A 21,713-nucleotide genomic window follows, 5' to 3' on the forward strand; every position below is an offset into this window, starting at 1 on the left:
AATTGGGACCAGTCCCGAACGCCTCACTCAGCATCCTTACATGTTTCGTGGGAATATTTTTAATGGACGCATCCCCTTCCTCATGTATCCTGTATCTGTCAGAATCAAGTCCCAGGTCCAATCTACTGTCAGAGGCTTCAAAACTAAATGAAAAAAAAAATATTAAAAAATGATGTTAAAAATGGTTTCTATTTTCTTCTGTATTCAGAAGAGCGTATTACCATATCTTGGTATTGAAACAAAAGAATAAGTTACTTTTGCAAGGGTTTATTCCTGGGGGACTGACTTGTTCGGGGATGGTGGAACGACTTAAAACTTTAACTTAACTTAAAGTTGAAACGATTGAAAATTTGGAAAAACATTGTTTAGGCCTTAAGACTTTCGTGGTAGTACCGGTATGAAAGGTCTCTTTTATCCGCAGGTACTAGTTGTACTAGTTGTACTAGTACAACTAGGTGTACTAGTTGTACATGTACTAGTTGTTTAAACATTTTCTTTTTTAATTTATTTGAATATTTTCCTAGATTGAAATAAAACTCAATTATACATAAAAATTCATTATAACAATAAGAAACGTTCAAAACAGATTGCGGTAACGAAATGTAGTAAGGAGCGACCCGGCTCAATAGTAACCGAAACTCTAAAGAATAGAATTATGATACCAATAGTTACATCAAAAGAATTGCATTTTAATGCTGATTTTAAATATTTAAGTTTCATCAAGTTTAGTCTTACCCATCAAAAATTATGAACCTGAGAAAATTTGCCTTATTTTAGAAAATAGGGGGAAACACCCCCTAAAAGTCATACAATCTTAACAAAAATTACATCATCAGATTCAATGTATCAGAGAACCGTATTGTAGAAGTTTCAAAGATCACGGACTCAACCCCCACTCTTTACGCTAAAGCTTTCTACTGTTTTAAAAAGTAGAGTTAAGAGAAAGAGTCAAACATTAGCGTAAAGAGCGGGGCGTTAAGGAGGAAAAGCCTTCCGTTCGTCTTAAGTTTTAATTTCGCTCCTTACTTTCAGTTCAAAAAACTTGTTTATTTATTTAATCAATCTCAAGAGCAACAGGTTGCATCTGTTGCAGAAAGCTGTCAATAGGTGTTATTTCGTAGTTCTAGCAACACTTCGAATTAGATTTAATTAAGTTTTTTTTCAGGCCTTCAAGTTGTTTTAAAGTCTATTATAAAAGCAATGGCACCTTTGTTACAAATTGGTTTGTTGGTGTTGTTTGCTATAGTCATATTTGCTATAATAGGATTGGAGTTTTATTCAGGAGCTTTCCACAAAACTTGCTACAGCATAGAAGATTTTAGTGAGTTTCATTCCCTTTTTTTGATGGAATTATCCTTCTTTTATATTTTAGAGGATTTAAAAAAAATTCTCTGTTTTTGTTATTCATGTTAGGGTGGCAGTAAAAACTGGCTATACACCCCAAAGACTGTTGGTTAAGAAGGAGCAATGTCGCAGTAAAAAAAAAAAAAATAATAAAAACAACAAAGGAAAATATTTCACTGATGAAATTCAAAATAAGCAATTTCTGATGTTACACTTGCTAAGAATGACAAAACGAGAAAACGCAAGATAATAAGGAAAACACGTTGTTCAAAAAGTCAAAAGGGATAAGGAAGAAATATTTTGGTTGAGAACTACGCTTGCCGGTTCTTGGTGCAAATTGAACAAAAAGAAAAAGTAGATAAAAGTCTGAGAAATATAATAAAAAGACAAATGTCAAATACAAACGTAAGAAAACCTTTCAGTTTTATTCTTCTTTTGAACTGAGGACGGTTAAACAGAAGTGATGACTGTAATATGAACATTTTATCCCTTTTTGCAAGTGACTATAAATTACCTCATTTTTCTTTGTCCTAAATTTTCTCCGGAATTTAATTAAATTGTTTCTAAGAGTTTGGATAAATAAATTAAACATTCGTAGCATTCAATAAAAATGATAAGTTATTTCAGCTTTTAAATCTTTCTGAAAACTTGCTTAAATCTCTCCTAAAAACATATAAAGTGAAATATCTATTTTCTCGTTTATAAAGCTAATTAGAGACTCTCGGGGAAATAAAAAAAGAGTTGTCCATGATTTTTCCGCTACTTTTTTTCCTGGCAGTATCTCTTTTGTTACTTCCTCTGGGAACACTCCGGCGCAAAGTTTTTTACCTTTGTAATATAAGCGAAAAGCTTCCCCTAACTTTTGTGTCAGTAATTGTATAGCTAAGATAAATACATTTCACTGCTTTCACTTTTTTGACCTAAAATACGGGTTAACTGGTTTTCATATTTCCAATATTGTTTTCTATACTAAGTGCTTGAGGGGCCTTACGCTAAGTATACCCTTTCTTATTTAAATTTTCTGCTATATGCTAACTTAAAAATTCACCAAACCATCTTAATTATCTTTTAACTCTAATCTAAACATCATCATAAACATAAGTAAACTATGAGCATGGTTTTTATAAGCATGAGCAAACAGTCACCATAAGCAAATTATTCAAAAATATGTGAATGCAGCATGGAGGGAGAGATTCAAGCTCTAATCAAGTGTGAATGGGTTTTCGGGTTTATCATTTTATTTTCAAAATTTACTTGTCCATCAAGAAATTTCACTTTTCTGCTGCTATATTAATTTTTCTTATTTAATAAATTTCCTTATTTTTCTTACCTTAAATAATATACCTTATTCTATTCTATATATAACCTTATTCTATACTTGGGATTACCTACGTTGGAGATAAAATTGGCCCGCTCCTGAAAGTCACGTAGTCTAGTCCAAATAAGAAAATGGTAGATGCAGAGATTTATCTTAATGCTTGATTTAACTAAGTTGATTCACTCGATTTTTCAAGAAATTATTTTCAGTGATATATGAGGATATATATTGATGCATCAGCTATTATAAAGGATGGTATTCGGGCCATTTTGCAGCGAGGGGGTTTCAACATGACTGAAAGAGCCCATTTCAATGGAAAACTCACAGGAAAGAATCTAAAGGAAAACTGTAACTTAATGGGAGGGTTAAAGAGTGAAGCTTAGAATAAATTAAGATGGAAAAGGAATGTGCTCAGCTGTGTTGGCCTCTGGTGGCCAGATGCTAAAGTACGTTGTTTGGTTGTATTAGTAGTATTTACTGGAACCCTCTCTCCACAAATCAGTATACTTTTGTTATTTGTTACATTGTTATTAATTACTTACTTGTTTTTTTTCAAAGATTCTAACAAAGGGAAATAAACAACTGCTTTTTCTGAGCTGTCAGCTTAGCTGAGTCTGAGTCTGAGTCTGAGCTGCCTGCTGACTCCAGCTGCCAAAATATAAAAATGCGAAAAATATAAAAATACAAAATATAAAAAATATAAAAATAATAAAAAATGACAACATTTGTTTTTTGGATGAAAAAATTCTTTTGTTTGATATACGTCCATGGTTTAAGACCTTCCTTTTTATAATTTATTTATAACATTTTTGATAGTATTTCTAACTTTTATAATTGTAACTAAAACTTTTGATTACTTTTTAGACGAGGTTGTTACCGAGGGAGAAGAGGAAACGCCTTGCCATTCAGATAACTCATCATTAGCAGCGCCGGGTAGCTATGTCTGTGATTACAGTAGTTCCATGTGCTTAGAGAAATGGGAAGGACCAAATTTTGGTATAACATCATTTGATAACATCGGGTTTGCTATGTTGACAGTGTTCCAATGTATTACTATGGAAGGCTGGACGTCCATTCTTTATTGGGTAAGCTTGGTGTATACCGTACCATCTTATTGGCATATGTAGTGATTCTGCAGGAAAGTTCCTGCAGAATCACTACATATTGGGTAAGCTTGGTGTATCCTGTACCATCTTATTGGCATATGTAGTGATTCTGCAGGAAAATTCTACACGAGCAGGGAACGCTGTAATGAAGGGTCACCAACTTTTTGGTCCATCAAGTGTCCCTGAGGATTCAAAAATGTGTCATTTCTTAGCTTAAATGTGTCCATCTTGAAATCGCTAGAGGTTTTTTTACCACTTTTACTACTGACCAAAAGACGCTTGATAAACTTTCAAAGCGGCCAGTTAATATTAAATATGAACAGAAAAAATCTATATAAAACATTCATACAAAATGACTTAAAATGAAAGCATAAAATTCTTATAAGCGTAAATCCTTACTTTGAAAGAATCCTTTACTGATAACATCTCAGGAACACCTGTGATGCTCTAAAAGAAAGAAATATACCGAGTAAAAACTCTACTTTGGTGAAAAATGAATTTTGTTTACCAAAATATATATCCAGTTGGGTAAACTTTCATTTTGTGTCATAAATTTGCACAATATACCCCTTCTTGCCTTTTTATATCCCGGGAAAAACCATGATGCTCAAAAAGAAAGAAACATACCGAGAAAAAGCATTGCTTTGGTGAAAAGTAAATTTTTTTTTTACCAAAATGTATATCCAGTTGGGAAAAGTTTCGTTTGGTGTCATAAATTTGCATAACATACCACTTTTTGCCCTTTTATATTCCAGGAAAAACTTGATGCTCAAAAATAAAGAAATATACAGAGAAAAAGCACTACTTTCATGAAAAGTAAATTTTTTTTTAACAAAATATATATCCAGTTGAGAAAAGTTTCGTTTTGTGTCATAAATCGCACAATATACCCCCTTTCGCCCTTCTATATCCCAAATTTCTAAAACATTTCACTTTTTTTGTCCTTTTTTGACGTTGTGTCCTGGTACTTTGGAATGTATCCTTTCGACATAAAGTGTCTGGTTGACAACCTATCTATAATGACAAACGAATAGTTCAGTTATATTACCAATTCAAAACTTTTTTCTAAGGATAATTACCATAACGGTGTTTACCCGTAAGGATATTACCCAAGAAACATATTACCAATAACCATATTAATCCATAACCATAAACATAAAATTATATTACCCATAAGGGTATTTAATGATTTAATACCCATGAGGATAATTACCATAAGGGTATTTTCCCATAAGGATATTACCCATAAAACCATATTACCCATAACAATATTAACCCACAACCATAGAGCCATATTACCCATAAGGGTATACAAAAATTTAATACCCATAAGGATAATTACTATAAGGGTATTTCCCCATAAGGATATTACCCATTCAAAACTTTTTTCAAAGAATATTGGTCGCTATCAAGGGACACCCTTTCTCAACCCTGGGTCTTAGCGCTAAAGTTTTAATTTTTGTCGCAATTATTTAAGAGCGAATCCTGAAACACAAGGGCCGTCAAAGTTGAATTAGAGGTATTTTAAAGAACTTAAAGACTTTAGCATAAAGAGCGAGGGTTGATAAAGGAGAGGTTCCCTTCATATAAAGGAGGTAAACTAATTCTGTGTTGTAATATCTGTGAATAATTTCTGTGTTGGGTCGTGGCAAACTAATGGAGCCAAAATGAGTTTCAAACTTTTTTTGCACAGGAATCCATCTGGCTAAGAAACTCATGAAGATTGTCATTTAAAGTATAATTGAAGGAACGAAATACAAGGCTGTATTTTTATGACTTTCATGTCTTTTAGTCGGTACTTGTGTATTCGGTACCCCCCCCTTTCCGAGGAAAATCTTTCAAGAGAATTTCCCCCTAAAATTCCCCCCCACGGAGAAATCCAGCATACAATTATTTCCATGAAAATTCCCCAAGGAAAATTTCCTCTGTTGTCAATCCACCAGAAAATTCCCCCATATATAAAATTGGGCAGCCGAAGGGAAAGAATGAAAACTAAAAATAACGAAGAAAAGAAGAAGAATTGGAATATACCACCCATGTCCCGATAAACAGGCCGAATGTATGGTGCAGAATATCTTATAGTAATTATTTTATTTATTTTTTAATCTCTTTTTGTGTTGGAGGGTTGGTGAATTATCATATCAAGGTAAAATAAAGGCTAAAGAAAGTAAGAAAAGATATGAAACTAATGGCGACTATAAAAGGATTGCCCTATGATGGAAGCACACTGAAATAACATGCTGGGACTAAGAAGTACTGATATTGATATTTTCTTTATTAATAAACACAATTATAACTTTACTTTTTACATCTACTGCATTCATGGAAAAACATTGGTTTTTGTTGGCGTGCAGTGGTAAAATTTAACCATTTTCTAAACACACTGAAAAATACCATAATAAATAACTAAAAAAAAGAGACTACATACCACAAAAAACACAAAACTAAGAAAATAATCTCTTTCACCTTATCCCCTCCAAAATAAAAAAAAACTCCCAACAACCCTACACCCTCACTACCACCCGTCCACCTACTCCTCTCTACCACCCCCAACCAGCCAGACCGCCCTACCATCTCTTATTTATAAAACACAAATAAAAATTATATAATTTATAAAAAATACAATAATTTATAAAAAATACAAAAGCAACTATTCTTTATTGAATATTCTTTTAATTTTCTCTTAAACTCTAGAAGATGCTCAGCCGCCTTCATGCTGATTAGTAGATAATTCCAGACTGCAGACTGCAGTCTGCAGATAATTTTCTGCAGATAATTGCAGATAATTCCAGACTGCAGTTCCAAGAAACTGCAATCAATAATCCTGATCTTGTGCTACTATTTTGTGCTCAATGCCCAATATATTGTGCTCAATCCCCAATTTATCACTATTTCTCGTATCATATTCATGAATATCATTGCTAGCACTGTAAGTGTCACGAAAAACACTTGGGACTAAAATATACACACTGGAAAACGAAAGCTGCTGCTTGATAATCCCACAGTTTTTAAAGACTTAAAACAAACACTTGTGTCATTTACATCCTTGGCATACTTTCAGCACAACCTCTTCGATCGATTTAGCACCACACTGTCAATGTTGTATCATCAGCAAAGGTTGTTACACTTGAGTCGGTCTAAAACAAACACTTGTGTCACTTACATCCTTGGCATACTTTCAGCACAACCTTTTCGATCGATTTAGCACACACTGTCAAAGTTGTATCATCAGCAAAGGTTGTTACACAGACGTCTTGAAGATAAAAACACTCCGCATCTACGTAGACAAAATAAAGTAAGGGGCCTAAAAGGGAACCTTGCGGCGTTCCACATTTTTGTCGATAAGAAGATGAAGACAAACCACTAAGTACTATACGCAGGGGTCTTCTAAGGAGATAACTTTCAAACCACTGTAAAGAAGTGCCGTGAATTCCCAGACACTTGAGTCGGTCTAGCAAAACCTTGAAACCTACAGTATCAAATGCTTTCCTTATATCAATGAAAATTAACATTGATAAGTACCCTTTATCAAACACACCACTAGCTATTCCACCCGATTTTGCAATGCATGAGCTGTGGAGTGTCCCTTTTGGAAACCAAATCGGTTTTCACTTGATAATTCATTAACCTGGAGAAAATCATATAGGTGTTTATGGACAACTTTTTCTAATATTTTTGAAAAAAGAGGTAAAATCGATATTGGTCGCCAGTTTTCGATATCGCTTTAGCAGGTACCCTTGTAGAGGGGTATGACCTTCACGACTTTATGACCTTCACGACTTTAAGCTGCTCAGGGAATTTACCCTTTTCTAGAGAAAGATTAATAATAAACACCAGACAGGTTTAAGCCATTGCTTTAAGCCATTGAAGAGTTGTGTCATCCACTCCAGCTGAATGGGATTTCAGTGTGTTCACAATTTTACTCACTTTCTCACTAGTACACAAATTAAAATTCATTTCCAGAGAAATGAACCTCTTATATCACTAAAATTACTACCCTGCATTTCTCAATACTTGTCATAAACACTAGCTTGTATTTCAGAACCAATATTCGAGAAAAATTTGCCTAATTTATTAACAGCTGCACTTTTATCATCACAGTCGCAACCGCTAAAACACACTTCTTTATTCTTCTTATCTCCTTTGTCACTAATAAGGTAATTTATTGTCCTCCACGTTTCTTACATGTTCCCTTTGCTATCCTCAAATTTGTGATTATAAAAATTATAAATTTCATTTCTTCGAAGTTTATCCACTAGATTCATCTGTGTTTTAAATAGGTCAAAAGCTTCATCACTCCAATCATCTAAATATATCTCATATAACCTATTTCCCAATATTGTTTCATCCATTATTTCCAGCGACATCCATGGCTTTCGTGGAACAAGTTTTTTGCACTTTATAGTTTGTAGGTGGCATGCTCTTTCATAAATAGGCAATATGGCTGACATAAGGGTATCTAATGCTCTTGAAGGGCATTCTTTTTCTTCAAAAACAGGACTCCAATCAATAATGTTAATCTCTTCTGCAAAATTCTGGAGATTTTTTTTTTCATTAGTCTAGTTATAACCTTCTTCTTTTGCATTTTTTCACAGGGTGATTAATGGTAGCTATTAATAGAAGACGGTCAGATCCTGGGCAAACTATCACATCAGCAAAGCTTATGTGAAGATCACTCGATTGAACAAAGATACGAGTAATTACTTCCTGTGGTCTTGGTCTAGTACCGACAACTATAGTACATGGTACCGGTTACCCCTTTACGATCGAGAACGCATCATCTAGGCGTATATTAGACGGTTTTCTGGCTTGAAGTGCCTATAAGGGGCATATATGATTTTCTTTTATTTTATCGAACTATCTTCTAATAGTATAGGCAATATCTTTCAAAAATGACAAAAGAACCTGAGGGTCATATGTTTGCAAAAAGCTGAGCACTAGCCGAGTGGTTGACATGCTAGACTATAAATCCTGTGTCCTTAAGGGCAGGTGCTCGAGTTCAGGTGTTACTGATTTTTTTTTATCTGGAACGGGTTAAGTGGTGTGACTTTGTATGCTCAGCTATAGGGATGATTTGATCCCAACCACGTATTTCACTTACGACCATAGGTAGAGAATCATAAGGTCGGTGCTCGTGCTATGCGGACCATTGGTCAGCATGCGAAAGATTTTTTTATAGTTTTTTTTATTCTGTACTTGGATCCCGTTAGCCCAAGGACATAAGGATAAGAGTTTTGAACTGATCAGGAAAAAAATAATCTCGTTTGGCCCTTTTTTATGCATAATTTTTCTCTTTTTTGAGGGAGGGGGTGTGTCTCGGAAATGTTAATGCACTTTAGGGTTTTCTCGATCCAAGATTTTATATATAAAAATTTTAAACTGACGAGAGACGAAAATATTTTTGGCCCTTTTCTTGGTCCTCGTTCCCATCCTCCAAAAAAAGTTTTATCCTTTCCAAAGAAAGTCCCTTATATTTTTCGAATTAATCACATACCCAGCATCAAGGCAAAGAAACAGGGCGTGAAACAAGGCAAGAAACAGGCGTGAAACGAAGGCGTGAAACAAGGCATAGAAGGGGAATTGATTGCCCTCCCGCCACTTTCAACACGTAAAAAGTGTACTATGATTTTCAACTGAACGAATCCCGAAGTTTCTACCACCAACATATCCGTTCAAGCTGGATCTGTTAATAAAAAAAAGCATTAAAGATTTATCATTACTCACCACTACAACGGTCTAGCGTTGCTCTGATAAGATCATTACTGCAGCAATTTAGACCAGTACGTAACATGAACAGTAAAATTCAGCAAGTAACATGAACAGTACTGTAAAGACACTGCAGTACAATATTATACAGTACGAAAAACAGTACAGTTCTATAATATAAACAAGGACCAGTTTAAGATTAATAGTTTCTATTAACAAGGTTCCTTATCTACTTACTGTTCAGTAACGTGAACAATACTGTAAAAAGAGTGAAGTACAATACTATACAAAACAAAAAAGCAGTAAGGTACTATATGTTATTAAATAAAAAAAAACAAGTTTTTTAACGGAAAGTAAAGAGCAACATTAAAACTTAAAACGAACAGAAATTACTTCGTATATGAAAGGGGCTGATATTGATATTTTCTTTATTAATAAACACAATTATAACTTTACTTTTTACATCTACTGCATTCATGGAAAAACATTGGTTTTTATTGGCGTGCAGTGGTAAAATTTAACCATTTTCTAAACACACTGAAAAATACCTTAATAAATAACTAAAAAAAAGAGACTACATACCACAAAAAACACAAAACTAAGAAAATAATCTCTTTCACCTTATCCCCTCCAAAATAAAAAAAACTCCCAACAACCCTACACCCTCACTACCACCCGTCCACCTACTCCTCTCTACCACCCCCAACCAGCCAGACCGCCCTACCATCTCTTATTTATAAAACACAAATAAAAATTATATAATTTATAAAAAATACAATAATTTATAAAAAATACAAAAGCAACCATTTTTTGTTGAATATTCTTTTAATTTTCTCTTAAACTCTAGAAGATGCTCAGCCGCCTTCATGCTGATTAGTAGATAATTCCAGACTGAAGACTGCAGTCTGCAGATAATTTTCTGCAGATAATTGCAGATAATTCCAGACTGCAGTTCCAAGAAACTGCAATCAATAATCCTGATCTTGTGCTACTATTTTGTGCTCAATCCCCAATATATTGTGCTCAATCCCCAATTTATCACTATTTCTTGTATCATATTCATGAATATCATTGCTAGCACTGTAAGTGTCACGAAAAACACTTGGGACTAAAATATGCACACTGGAAAACGAAAGCTGCTGCTTGATAATCCCACAGTTTTTAAAGACTTAAAACAAACACTTGTGTCATTTACATCCTTGGCATACTTTCAGCACAACCTCTTCGATCGATTTAGCACCACACAGTCAAAGTTGTATCATCAGCAAAGGTTGTTACACAGACGTCTTGAAGATAAAAACACTCTGCATCTACGTAGTCAAAATAAAGGAAGGGGCCTAAAAGGGAACCTTGCGGCATTCCACATTTTTGCCGATAAGCAGATGAAGGCAAACCACTAAGTACTACACGCAGGGGTCTTCTAAGGAGATAACTTTCAAACCACTGTAAAGAAGTGCCATGAATTCCCACACACTTGGGTCGGTCTAAAACAAACACTTGTGTCGCTTACATCCTTGGCATACTTTCAGCACAACCTCTTCGATCGATTTAGCACCACACTGTCAAAGTTGTATCATCATCAAATGTTGTTACACAGACGTCTTGAAGATAAAAACACTCTGCATCTACGTAGTCAAAATAAAGGAAGGGGCCTAAAAGGGAACCTTGCGGCGTTCCACATTTTTGTCGATAAGAAGATGAAGACAAACCACTAAGTACTACACGCAGGGGTCTTCTAAGGAGATAACTTTCAAACCACTGTAAAGAAGTGCCATGAATTCCCACACACTTGAGTCGGTCTAAAACAAACACTTGTGTCATTTACATCCTTGGCATACTTTCAGCACAACCTCTTCGATCGATTTAGCACCACACTGTCAAAGTTGTATCATCAGCAAAGGTTGTTACACAGACGTCTTGAAGATAAAAACACTCCGCATCTACGTAGACAAAATAAAGTAAGGGGCCTAAAAGGGAACCTTGCGGCGTTCCACACTTTTGTCGATAAGAAGATGAAGACAAACCACTAAGTACTATACGCAGGGGTCTTCTAAGGAGATAACTTTCAAACCACTGTAAAGAAGTGCCGTGAATTCCCAGACACTTGAGTCGGTCTAGCAAAACCTTGAAACCTACAGTATCAAATGCTTTCCTTATATCAATGAAAATTAACATTGATAAGTACCCTTTATCAAAGACACCACTAGCTATTCCACCCGATTTTGCAAGGCATGAGCTGTGGAGTGTCCTTTTGGAACCCAAATCAGTTTTCTCTTAATAATTCATTAACCTGGAGAAAATCATATAGGTGTTTATGGACAACTTTTTCTAATATTTTTGAAAAAAGAGGTAAAATCGATATTGATCGCCAGTTTTCGATATCGCTTTAGCAGGTACCCTTGTAGAGGGGTATGACCTTCACGACTTTATGACCTTCACGACTTTAAGCTGCTCAGGGAATTTACCCTTTTCTAGGGAAAGATTAATAATAAACACCAGACAGGGCAGTATGTACCCTAAAATTGCTTTAAGTCATTGAAGAGTTAAGTCATCCACTCCAGCTGAATGGGATTTCAGTGAGTTCACAATTTTACTCACTTTCCTTTAGTACACAAATTAAAATTCATTTCCAGAGAGATGAACCTCTTATATCACTAAAATTACTACCCTGCATTTCTCAATACTTGTCATAAACACTAGCTTGTATTTCAGAACCAATATTCGAGAAAAATTTGCCTAATTTATTAACAGCTGCACTTTTATCATCACAGTCGAAACCGCTAAAAACACACTTCTTTATTCTTCTTATCTCCTTTGTCACTAATAAGGTAATTTATTGTCCTCCACGTTTCTTACATGTTCCCTTTGCTATCCTCAAATTTATGATTATAAAAATTATAAATTTCATTTCTTCGAAGTTTATCCACTAGATTCTTCTGTGTTTTAAATAGGTCAAAAGCTTCATCACTCCAATCATCTAAATATATCTCATATAACCTATTTCCCAATATTGTTTCATCCATTATTTCCAGCGGCATCGATGGTTTTCGTGGAACAAGTTTTTTAGACTTTATAGTTTTTAGGTGGCATGCTCTTTCATAAATAGGCAATATGGCTGACATCAGGGTATCTAATGCTCTTGAAGGGCATTATTTTTCTTCAAAAACAGTACTCCAATCAATAATGCTAATCTCCACTGCAAATTTCTGGAGATTTTTTTTTTTCATTAGTCTAGTTATAACCTTCTTCTTTTGCATTTTTTCACAGGGTGGTTAATGGTAGCTATTAATAGAAGACGGTCAGATCCTGGGCAAACTATCACATCAGCAAAGCTTATGTGAAGATCACTCGATTGAACAAAGATACGAGTAATTACTTCCTGTGGTCTTGGTCTAGTACCGACAACTATAGTACATGGTACCGGTTCCCCCTTTACGATCGAGAACGCATCATCTAGGCGTATATTAGACGGTTTTCTGGCTTGAAGTGCCTATAAGGGGCATATATGATTTTTTTTTTATTTTATCGAACTATCTTCTAATAGTATAGGCAATATTTTTCAAAAACGACAAGAGAACCTGAGGGTTATATGTTTGCAAAAAGCTGAGCACTAGTCGAGTGGTTGACATGCTAGACTATAAATCCTGTGTCCTTAAGGGCAGGTGCTCGAGTTCAGGTGTTACTGATTTTTTTTTATCTGGAACGGGTTAAGTGGTGTGACTTTGTATGCTCAGCTATAGGGATGATTTGATCCCAACCACGTATTTCACTTACGACCATAGGTAGAGAATCATAAGGTCGGTGCTCGTGCTATGCGGACCATTGGTCAGCATGCGAAAGATTTTTTTATAGTTTTTTTTTATTCTGTACTTGGATCCCGTTAGCCCAAGGACATAAGGATAAGAGTTTTGAACTGATCAGGAAAAAAATAATATCGTTCGGCCCTTTTTTATGCATAATTTTTCTCTTTTTTGAGGGAGGGGGTGTGTCTCGGAAATGTTAATGCACTTTAGGGTTATCTCGATCCAAGATTTTATATATAAAAATTTTAAACTGACGAGAGACGAAAATATTTTTTGGCCCTTTTCTTGGTCCTCGTTCCCATCCTCCAAAAAAAGTTTTATCCTTTCCAAAGAAAGTCCCTTATATTTTTCGAATTAATCACATACCCAGCATCAAGGCAAAGAAACAGGGCGTGAAACAAGGCAAGAAACAGGCGTGAAACGAAGGCGGTGAAACAAGGCATAGAAGGGGAATTGATTGCCCTCCAGCCACTTTCAGCACGTAAAAAGTGTACTATGATTTTCAACTGAACGAATCCCGAAGTTTCTACCACCAACATATCCGTTCGAGCTGGATCTGTTAATAGAAAAAAGCATTAAAGATTTATCATTACTCACCACTACAACGGTCTAGCGTTGCTCTGATAAGATCATTACTGCAGCAATTTAGACCAGTACGTAACATGAACAGTAAAATTCAGCAAGTAACATGAACAGTACTGTAAAGACACTGCAGTACAATATTATACAGTACGAAAAACAGTACAGTTCTATAATATAAACAAGTACCAGTTTAAGATTAATAGTTGCTATTAACAAGGTTCCTTATCTACTTACTGTTCAGTAACGTGAACAATACTGTAAAAAGAGTGAAGTACAATACTATACAAAACGAAAAAGCAGTAAGGTACTATATGTTATCAAATAAAAAAAAACAAGTTTTTTAACGGAAAGTAAGGAGCAACATTAAAACTTAAAACGAACAGAAATTACTTCGTATATGAAAGGGGCTGATATTGATATTTTCTTTATTAATAAACACAATTATAACTTTACTTTTTACATCTACTGCATTCATGGAAAAACATTGGTTTTTATTGGCGTGCAGTGGTAAAATTTAACCATTTTCTAAACACACTGAAAAATACCTTAATAAATAACTAAAAAAAAGAGACTACATACCACAAAAAACACAAAACTAAGAAAATAATCTCTTTCACCTTATCCCCTCCAAAATAAAAAAAACTCCCAACAACCCTACACCCTCACTACCACCCGTCCACCTACTCCTCTCTACCACCCCCAACCAGCCAGACCGCCCTACCATCTCTTATTTATGAAACACAAATAAAAATTATATAATTTATAAAAAATACAATAATTTATAAAAAATACAAAAGCAACCATTTTTTGTTGAATATTCTTTTAATTTTCTCTTAAACTCTAGAAGATGCTCAGCCGCCTTCATGCTGATTAGTAGATAATTCCAGACTGAAGACTGCAGTCTGCAGATAATTTTCTGCAGATAATTGCAGATAATTCCAGACTGCAGTTCCAAGAAACTGCAATCAATAATCCTGATCTTGTGCTACTATTTTGTGCTCAATCCCCAATATATTGTGCTCAATCCCCAATTTATCACTATTTCTTGTATCATATTCATGAATATCATTGCTAGCACTGTAAGTGTCACGAAAAACACTTGGGACTAAAATATGCACACTGGAAAACGAAAGCTGCTGCTTGATAATCCCACAGTTTTTAAAGCCTTAAAACAAACACTTGTGTCATTTACATCCTTGGCATACTTTCAGCACAACCTCTTCGATCGATTTAGCACCACACTGTCAAAGTTGTATCATCAGCAAAGGTTGTTACACAGACGTCTTGAAGATAAAAACACTCTGCATCTACGTAGTCAAAATAAAGGAAGGGGCCTAAAAGGGAACCTTGCGGCATTCCACATTTTTGCCGATAAGCAGATGAAGGCAAACCACTAAGTACTACACGCAGGGGTCTTCTAAGGAGATAACTTTCAAACCACTGTAAAGAAGTGCCATGAATTCCCACACACTTGGGTCGGTCTAAAACAAACACTTGTGTCGCTTACATCCTTGGCATACTTTCAGCACAACCTCTTCGATCGATTTAGCACCACACTGTCAAAGTTGTATCATCAGCAAATGTTGTTACACAGACGTCTTGAAGATAAAAACACTCTGCATCTACGTAGTCAAAATAAAGGAAGGGGCCTAAAAGGGAACCTTGCGGCATTCCACATTTTTGCCGATAAGCAGATGAAGGCAAACCACTAAGTACTACACGCAGGGGTCTTCTAAGGAGATAACTTTCAAACCACTGTAAAGAAGTGCCATGAATTCCCACACACTTGAGTCGGTCTAAAACAAACACTTGTGTCATATACATCCTTGGCATACTTTCAGCACAACCTCTTCGATCGATTTAGCACCACACTGTCAAAGTTGTATCATCAGCAAAGGTTGTTACACAGACGTCTTGAAGATAAAAACACTCCGCATCTACGTAGACAAAATAAAGTAAGGGGCCTAAAAGGGAACCTTGCGGCGTTCCACATTTTTGTTGATAAGAAGATGAAGACAAACCACTAAGTACTATACGCAGGGGTCTTCTAAGGAGATAACTTTCAAACCACTGTAAAGAAGTGCCGTGAATTCCCAGACACTTGAGTCGGTCTAGCAAAACCTTGAAACCTACAGTATCAAATGCTTTCCTTATATCAATGAAAATTAACATTGATAAGTACCCTTTATCAAAGACACCACTAGCTATTCCACCCGATTTTGCAAGGCATGAGCTGTGGAGTGTCCTTTTGGAACCCAAATCAGTTTTCTCTTAATAATTCATTAACCTGGAGAAAATCATATAGGTGTTTATGGACAACTTTTTCTAATATTTTTGAAAAAAGAGGTAAAATCGATATTGATCGCCAGTTTTCGATATCGCTTTAGCAGGTACCCTTGTAGAGGGGTATGACCTTCACGACTTTATGACCTTCACGACTTTAATCTGATCACCCTTTTCTAGAGAAGGATTAATAATAAACACCAGACAGGGCAGTATGTACCCTAAAATTGCTTTAAGCCATTGAAGAGTTAAGTCATCCACTCCAGCTGAATGGGATTTCAGTGAGTTCACAATTTTACTCACTTTCTCACTAGTACACAAATTAAAATTCATTTCCAGAGAAATGAACCTCTTATATCACTAAAATTACTACCCTGCATTTCTCAATACTTGTCATAAACACTAGCTTGTATTTCAGAACCAATATTCGAGAAAAATTTGCCTAATTTATTAACAGCTGCACTTTTATCATCACAGTCGAAACCGCTAAAACACACTTCTTCATTCTTCTTATCTCCTTTGTCACTAATAAGGTAATTTATTGTCCTCCACGTTTCTTTCATGTTCCCTTTGCTATCCTCAAATTTATGATTATAAAAATTATAAATTTTATTTCTTCGAAGTTTATCCACTAGATTCATCTGTGTTTTAAATAGGTCAAAAGCTTCATCACTCCAATCATCTAATTATCTCTCATATAACCTATTTCTCAATATTGTTTCATCCATTATTTCCAGCGACATCCATGGTTTTCGTGGAACAAGTTTTTTGGACTTTATAGTCTTTAGGGGGCATGCTCTTTCATAAATAGGAAATATGGCTGACATCAGGGTATCCAATGCTCTTGAAGGGCATTCTTTTTCTTCAAAAACAGGACTCCAATCAATAATGTTAATCTCTTCTGCAAAATTCTGGAGATTTTTTTTTTCATTAGTCTAGTTATAACCTTCTTCTTTTGCATTTTTTCACAGGGTGATTAATGGTAGCTATTAATAGAAGACGGTCAGATCCTGGGCAAACTATCACATCAGCAAAGCTTATGTGAAGATCACTCGATTGAACAAAGATACGAGTAATTACTTCCTGTGGTCTTGGTCTAGTACCGACAACTATAGTACATGGTACCGGTTACCCCTTTACGATCGAGAACGCATCATCTAGGCGTATATTAGACGGTTTTCTGGCTTGAAGTGCCTATAAGGGGCATATATGATTTTTTTTTTTATTTTATCGAACTATCTTCTAATAGTATAGGCAATATTTTTCAAAAATGACAAGAGAACCTGAGGGTCATATGTTTGCAAAAAGCTGAGCACTAGCCGAGTGGTTGACATGCTAGACTATAAATCCTGTGTCCTTAGGGGCAGGTGCTCGAGTTCAGGTGTTACTGATTTTGTTTTATCTGGAACAGGTTAAGTGGTGTGACTTTGTATGCTCAGCTATAGGGATGATTTGATCCCAATCACGTATTTCACTTACGACCATAGGTAGAGAATCATAAGGTCGGTGCTCGTGCTATGCGGACCATTGGTCAGCATGCGAAAGATTTTTTTATAGTTTTTTTTATTCTGTACTTGGATCCCGTTAGCCCAAGGACATAAGGATAAGAGTTTTGAACTGATCAGGAAAAAAATAATATCGTTCGGCCCTTTTTTATGCATAATTTTTCTCTTTTTTGAGGGAGGGGGTGTGTCTCGGAAATGTTAATGCACTTTAGGGTTATCTCGATCCAAGATTTTATATATAAAAATTTTAAACTGACGAGAGACGAAAATATTTTTGGCCCTTTTCTTGGTCCTCGTTCCCATCCTCCAAAAAAAGTTTTATCCTTTCCAAAGAAAGTCCCTTATATTTTTCGAATTAATCACATACCCAGCATCAAGGCAAAGAAACAGGGCGTGAAACAAGGCAAGAAACAGGCGTGAAACGAAGGCGTGAAACAAGGCATAGAAGGGGAATTGATTGCCCTCCCGCCACTTTCAACACGTAAAAAGTGTACTATGATTTTCAACTGAACGAATCCCGAAGTTTCTACCACCAACATATCCGTTCGAGCTGGATCTGTTAATAGAAAAAAGCATTAAAGATTTATCATTACTCACCACTACAACGGTCTAGCGTTGCTCTGATCAGATCATTACTGCAGCAATTTAGACCAGTACGTAACATGAACAGTAAAATTCAGCAAGTAACATGAACAGTACTGTAAAGACACTGCAGTACAATATTATACAGTACGAAAAACAGTACAGTTCTATAATATAAACAAGTACCAGTTTAAGATTAATAGTTGCTATTAACAAGGTTCCTTATCTACTTACTGTTCAGTAACGTGAACAATACTGTAAAAAGAGTGAAGTACAATACTATACAAAACGAAAAAGCAGTAAGGTACTATATGTTATCAAATAAAAAAAAACAAGTTTTTTAACGGAAAGTAAGGAGCAACATTAAAACTTAAAACGAACAGAAATTACTTCGTATATGAAAGGGGCTGATATTGATATTTTCTTTATTAATAAACACAATTATAACTTTACTTTTTACATCTACTGCATTCATGGAAAAACATTGGTTTTTATTGGCGTGCAGTGGTAAAATTTAACCATTTTCTAAACACACTGAAAAATACCTTAATAAATAACTAAAAAAAAGAGACTACATACCACAAAAAACACAAAACTAAGAAAATAATCTCTTTCACCTTATCCCCTCCAAAATAAAAAAAACTCCCAACAACCCTACACCCTCACTACCACCCGTCCACCTACTCCTCTCTACCACCCCCAACCAGCCAGACCGCCCTACCATCTCTTATTTATGAAACACAAATAAAAATTATATAATTTATAAAAAATACAATAATTTATAAAAAATACAAAAGCAACCATTTTTTGTTGAATATTCTTTTAATTTTCTCTTAAACTCTAGAAGATGCTCAGCCGCCTTCATGCTGATTAGTAGATAATTCCAGACTGAAGACTGCAGTCTGCAGATAATTTTCTGCAGATAATTGCAGATAATTCCAGACTGCAGTTCCAAGAAACTGCAATCAATAATCCTGATCTTGTGCTACTATTTTGTGCTCAATCCCCAATATATTGTGCTCAATCCCCAATTTATCACTATTTCTTGTATCATATTCATGAATATCATTGCTAGCACTGTAAGTGTCACGAAAAACACTTGGGACTAAAATATGCACACTGGAAAACGAAAGCTGCTGCTTGATAATCCCACAGTTTTTAAAGACTTAAAACAAACACTTGTGTCATTTACATCCTTGGCATACTTTCAGCACAACCTCTTTGATCGATTTAGCACCACACTGTCAAAGTTGTATCATCAGCAAAGGTTGTTACACAGACGTCTTTTAGATAAAAACACTCTGCATCTACGTAGTCAAAATAAAGGAAGGGGCCTAAAAGGGAACCTTGCGGCATTCCACATTTTTGCCGATAAGAAGATGAAGGCAAACCACTAAGTACTACACGCAGGGGTCTTCTAAGGAGATAACTTTCAAACCACTGTAAAGAAGTGCCATGAATTCCCACACACTTGAGTCGGTCTAAAACAAACACTTGTGTCATTTACATCCTTGGCATACTTTCAGCACAACCTCTTTGATCGATTTAGCACCACACTGTCAAAGTTGTATCATCAGCAAAGGTTGTTACACAGACGTCTTTTAGATAAAAACACTCTGCATCTACGTAGTCAAAATAAAGGAAGGGGCCTAAAAGGGAACCTTGCGGCATTCCACATTTTTGTCGATAAGAAGATGAAGGCAAACCACTAAGTACTACACGCAGGGGTCTTCTAAGGAGATAACTTTCAAACCACTGTAAAGAAGTGCCATGAATTCCCACACACTTGAGTCGGTCTAAAACAAACACTTGTGTCATTTACATCCTTGGCATACTTTCAGCACAACCTCTTTGATCGATTTAGCACCACACTGTCAAAGTTGTATCATCAGCAAAGGTTGTTACACAGACGTCTTTTAGATAAAAACACTCTGCATCTACGTAGTCAAAATAAAGGAAGGGGCCTAAAAGGGAACCTTGCGGCATTCCACATTTTTGTCGATAAGAAGATGAAGGCAAACCACTAAGTACTACACGCAGGGGTCTTCTAAGGAGATAACTTTCAAACCACTGTAAAGAAGTGCCATGAATTCCCACACACTTGAGTCGGTCTAAAACAAACACTTGTGTCATTTACATCCTTGGCATACTTTCAGCACAACCTCTTTGATCGATTTAGCACCACACTGTCAAAGTTGTATCATCAGCAAAGGTTGTTACACAGACGTCTTTTAAATAAAAACACTCTGCATCTACGTAGTCAAAATAAAGGAAGGGGCCTAAAAGGGAACCTTGCGGCATTCCACATTTTTGCCGATAAGAAGATGAAGGCAAACCACTAAGTACTACACGCAGGGGTCTTCTAAGGAGATAACTTTCAAACCACTGTAAAGAAGTGCCATGAATTCCCACACACTTGAGTCGGTCTAAAACAAACACTTGTGTCATTTACATCCTTGGCATACTTTCAGCACAACCTCTTTGATCGATTTAGCACCACACTGTCAAAGTTGTATCATCAGCAAAGGTTGTTACACAGACGTCTTGAAGATAAAAACACTCCGCATCTACGTAGACAAAATAAAGTAAGGGGCCTAAAAGGGAACCTTGCGGCGTTCCACATTTTTGTCGATAAGAAGATGAAGGCAAACCACTAAGTACTATTCGCAGGGGTCTTCTAAGGAGATAACTTTCAAACCACTGTAAAGAAGTGCCGTGAATTCCCAGACACTTGAGTCGGTCTAGCAAAACCTTGAAACCTACAGTATCAAATGCTTTCCTTATATCAATGAAAATTAACATTGATAAGTACCCTTTATCAAAGACACCACTAGCTATTCCACCCGATTTTGCAAGGCATGAGCTGTGGAGTGTCCTTTTGGAACCCTAATCAGTTTTCTCTTAATAATTCATTAACCTGGAGAAAATCATATAGGTGTTTATGGACAACTTTTTCTAATATTTTTGAAAAAAGAGGTAAAATCGATATTGGTCGCCAGTTTTCGATATCGCTTTAGCAGGTACCCTTGTAGAGGGGTATGACCTTCATGACTTTATGACCTTCACGACTTTAATCTGATCACCCTTTTCTAGAGAAGGATTAATAATAAACACCAGACAGGGCAGTATGTACCCTAAAATTGCTTTAAGCCATTGAAGAGTTAAGTCATCCACTCCAGCTGAATGGGATTTCAGTGAGTTCACAATTTTACTCACTTTCTCACTAGTACACAAATTAAAATTCATTTCCAGAGAGATGAACCTCTTATATCACTAAAATTACTACCCTGCATTTCTCAATACTTGTCATAAACACTAGCTTGTATTTCAGAACCAATATTCGAGAAAAATTTGCCTAATTTATTAACAGCTGCACTTTTATCATCACAGTCGCAACCGCTAAAACACACTTCTTCATTCTTCTTATCTCCTTTGTCACTAATAAGGTAATTTATTGTCCTCCACGTTTCTTTCATGTTCCCTT

The 21,713-nt window shown here is 35.6% G+C and overlaps 1 protein-coding gene across 1 annotated transcript in view; it reads left to right on the plus strand.

The window, feature by feature from the left end:
- The window catches only part of LOC136043745 (voltage-dependent calcium channel type A subunit alpha-1-like), a gene marked incomplete at its 3' end in the record, with an annotated part of 199,168 nt that overhangs the window by 65,059 nt on the left and 112,396 nt on the right, over positions 1–21,713 (plus strand). Inside the window, 2 exon segments of the mRNA XM_065728664.1 lie at positions 1,166–1,321; positions 3,527–3,747. Coding sequence (XP_065584736.1) covers positions 1,166–1,321; positions 3,527–3,747 — 377 coding nt within the window.

The sequence above is a fragment of the Artemia franciscana genome, unplaced genomic scaffold (genome assembly GCF_032884065.1).
Source record: "Artemia franciscana unplaced genomic scaffold, ASM3288406v1 Scaffold_904, whole genome shotgun sequence".
NCBI classification, from domain to species: domain Eukaryota; kingdom Metazoa; phylum Arthropoda; class Branchiopoda; order Anostraca; family Artemiidae; genus Artemia; species Artemia franciscana.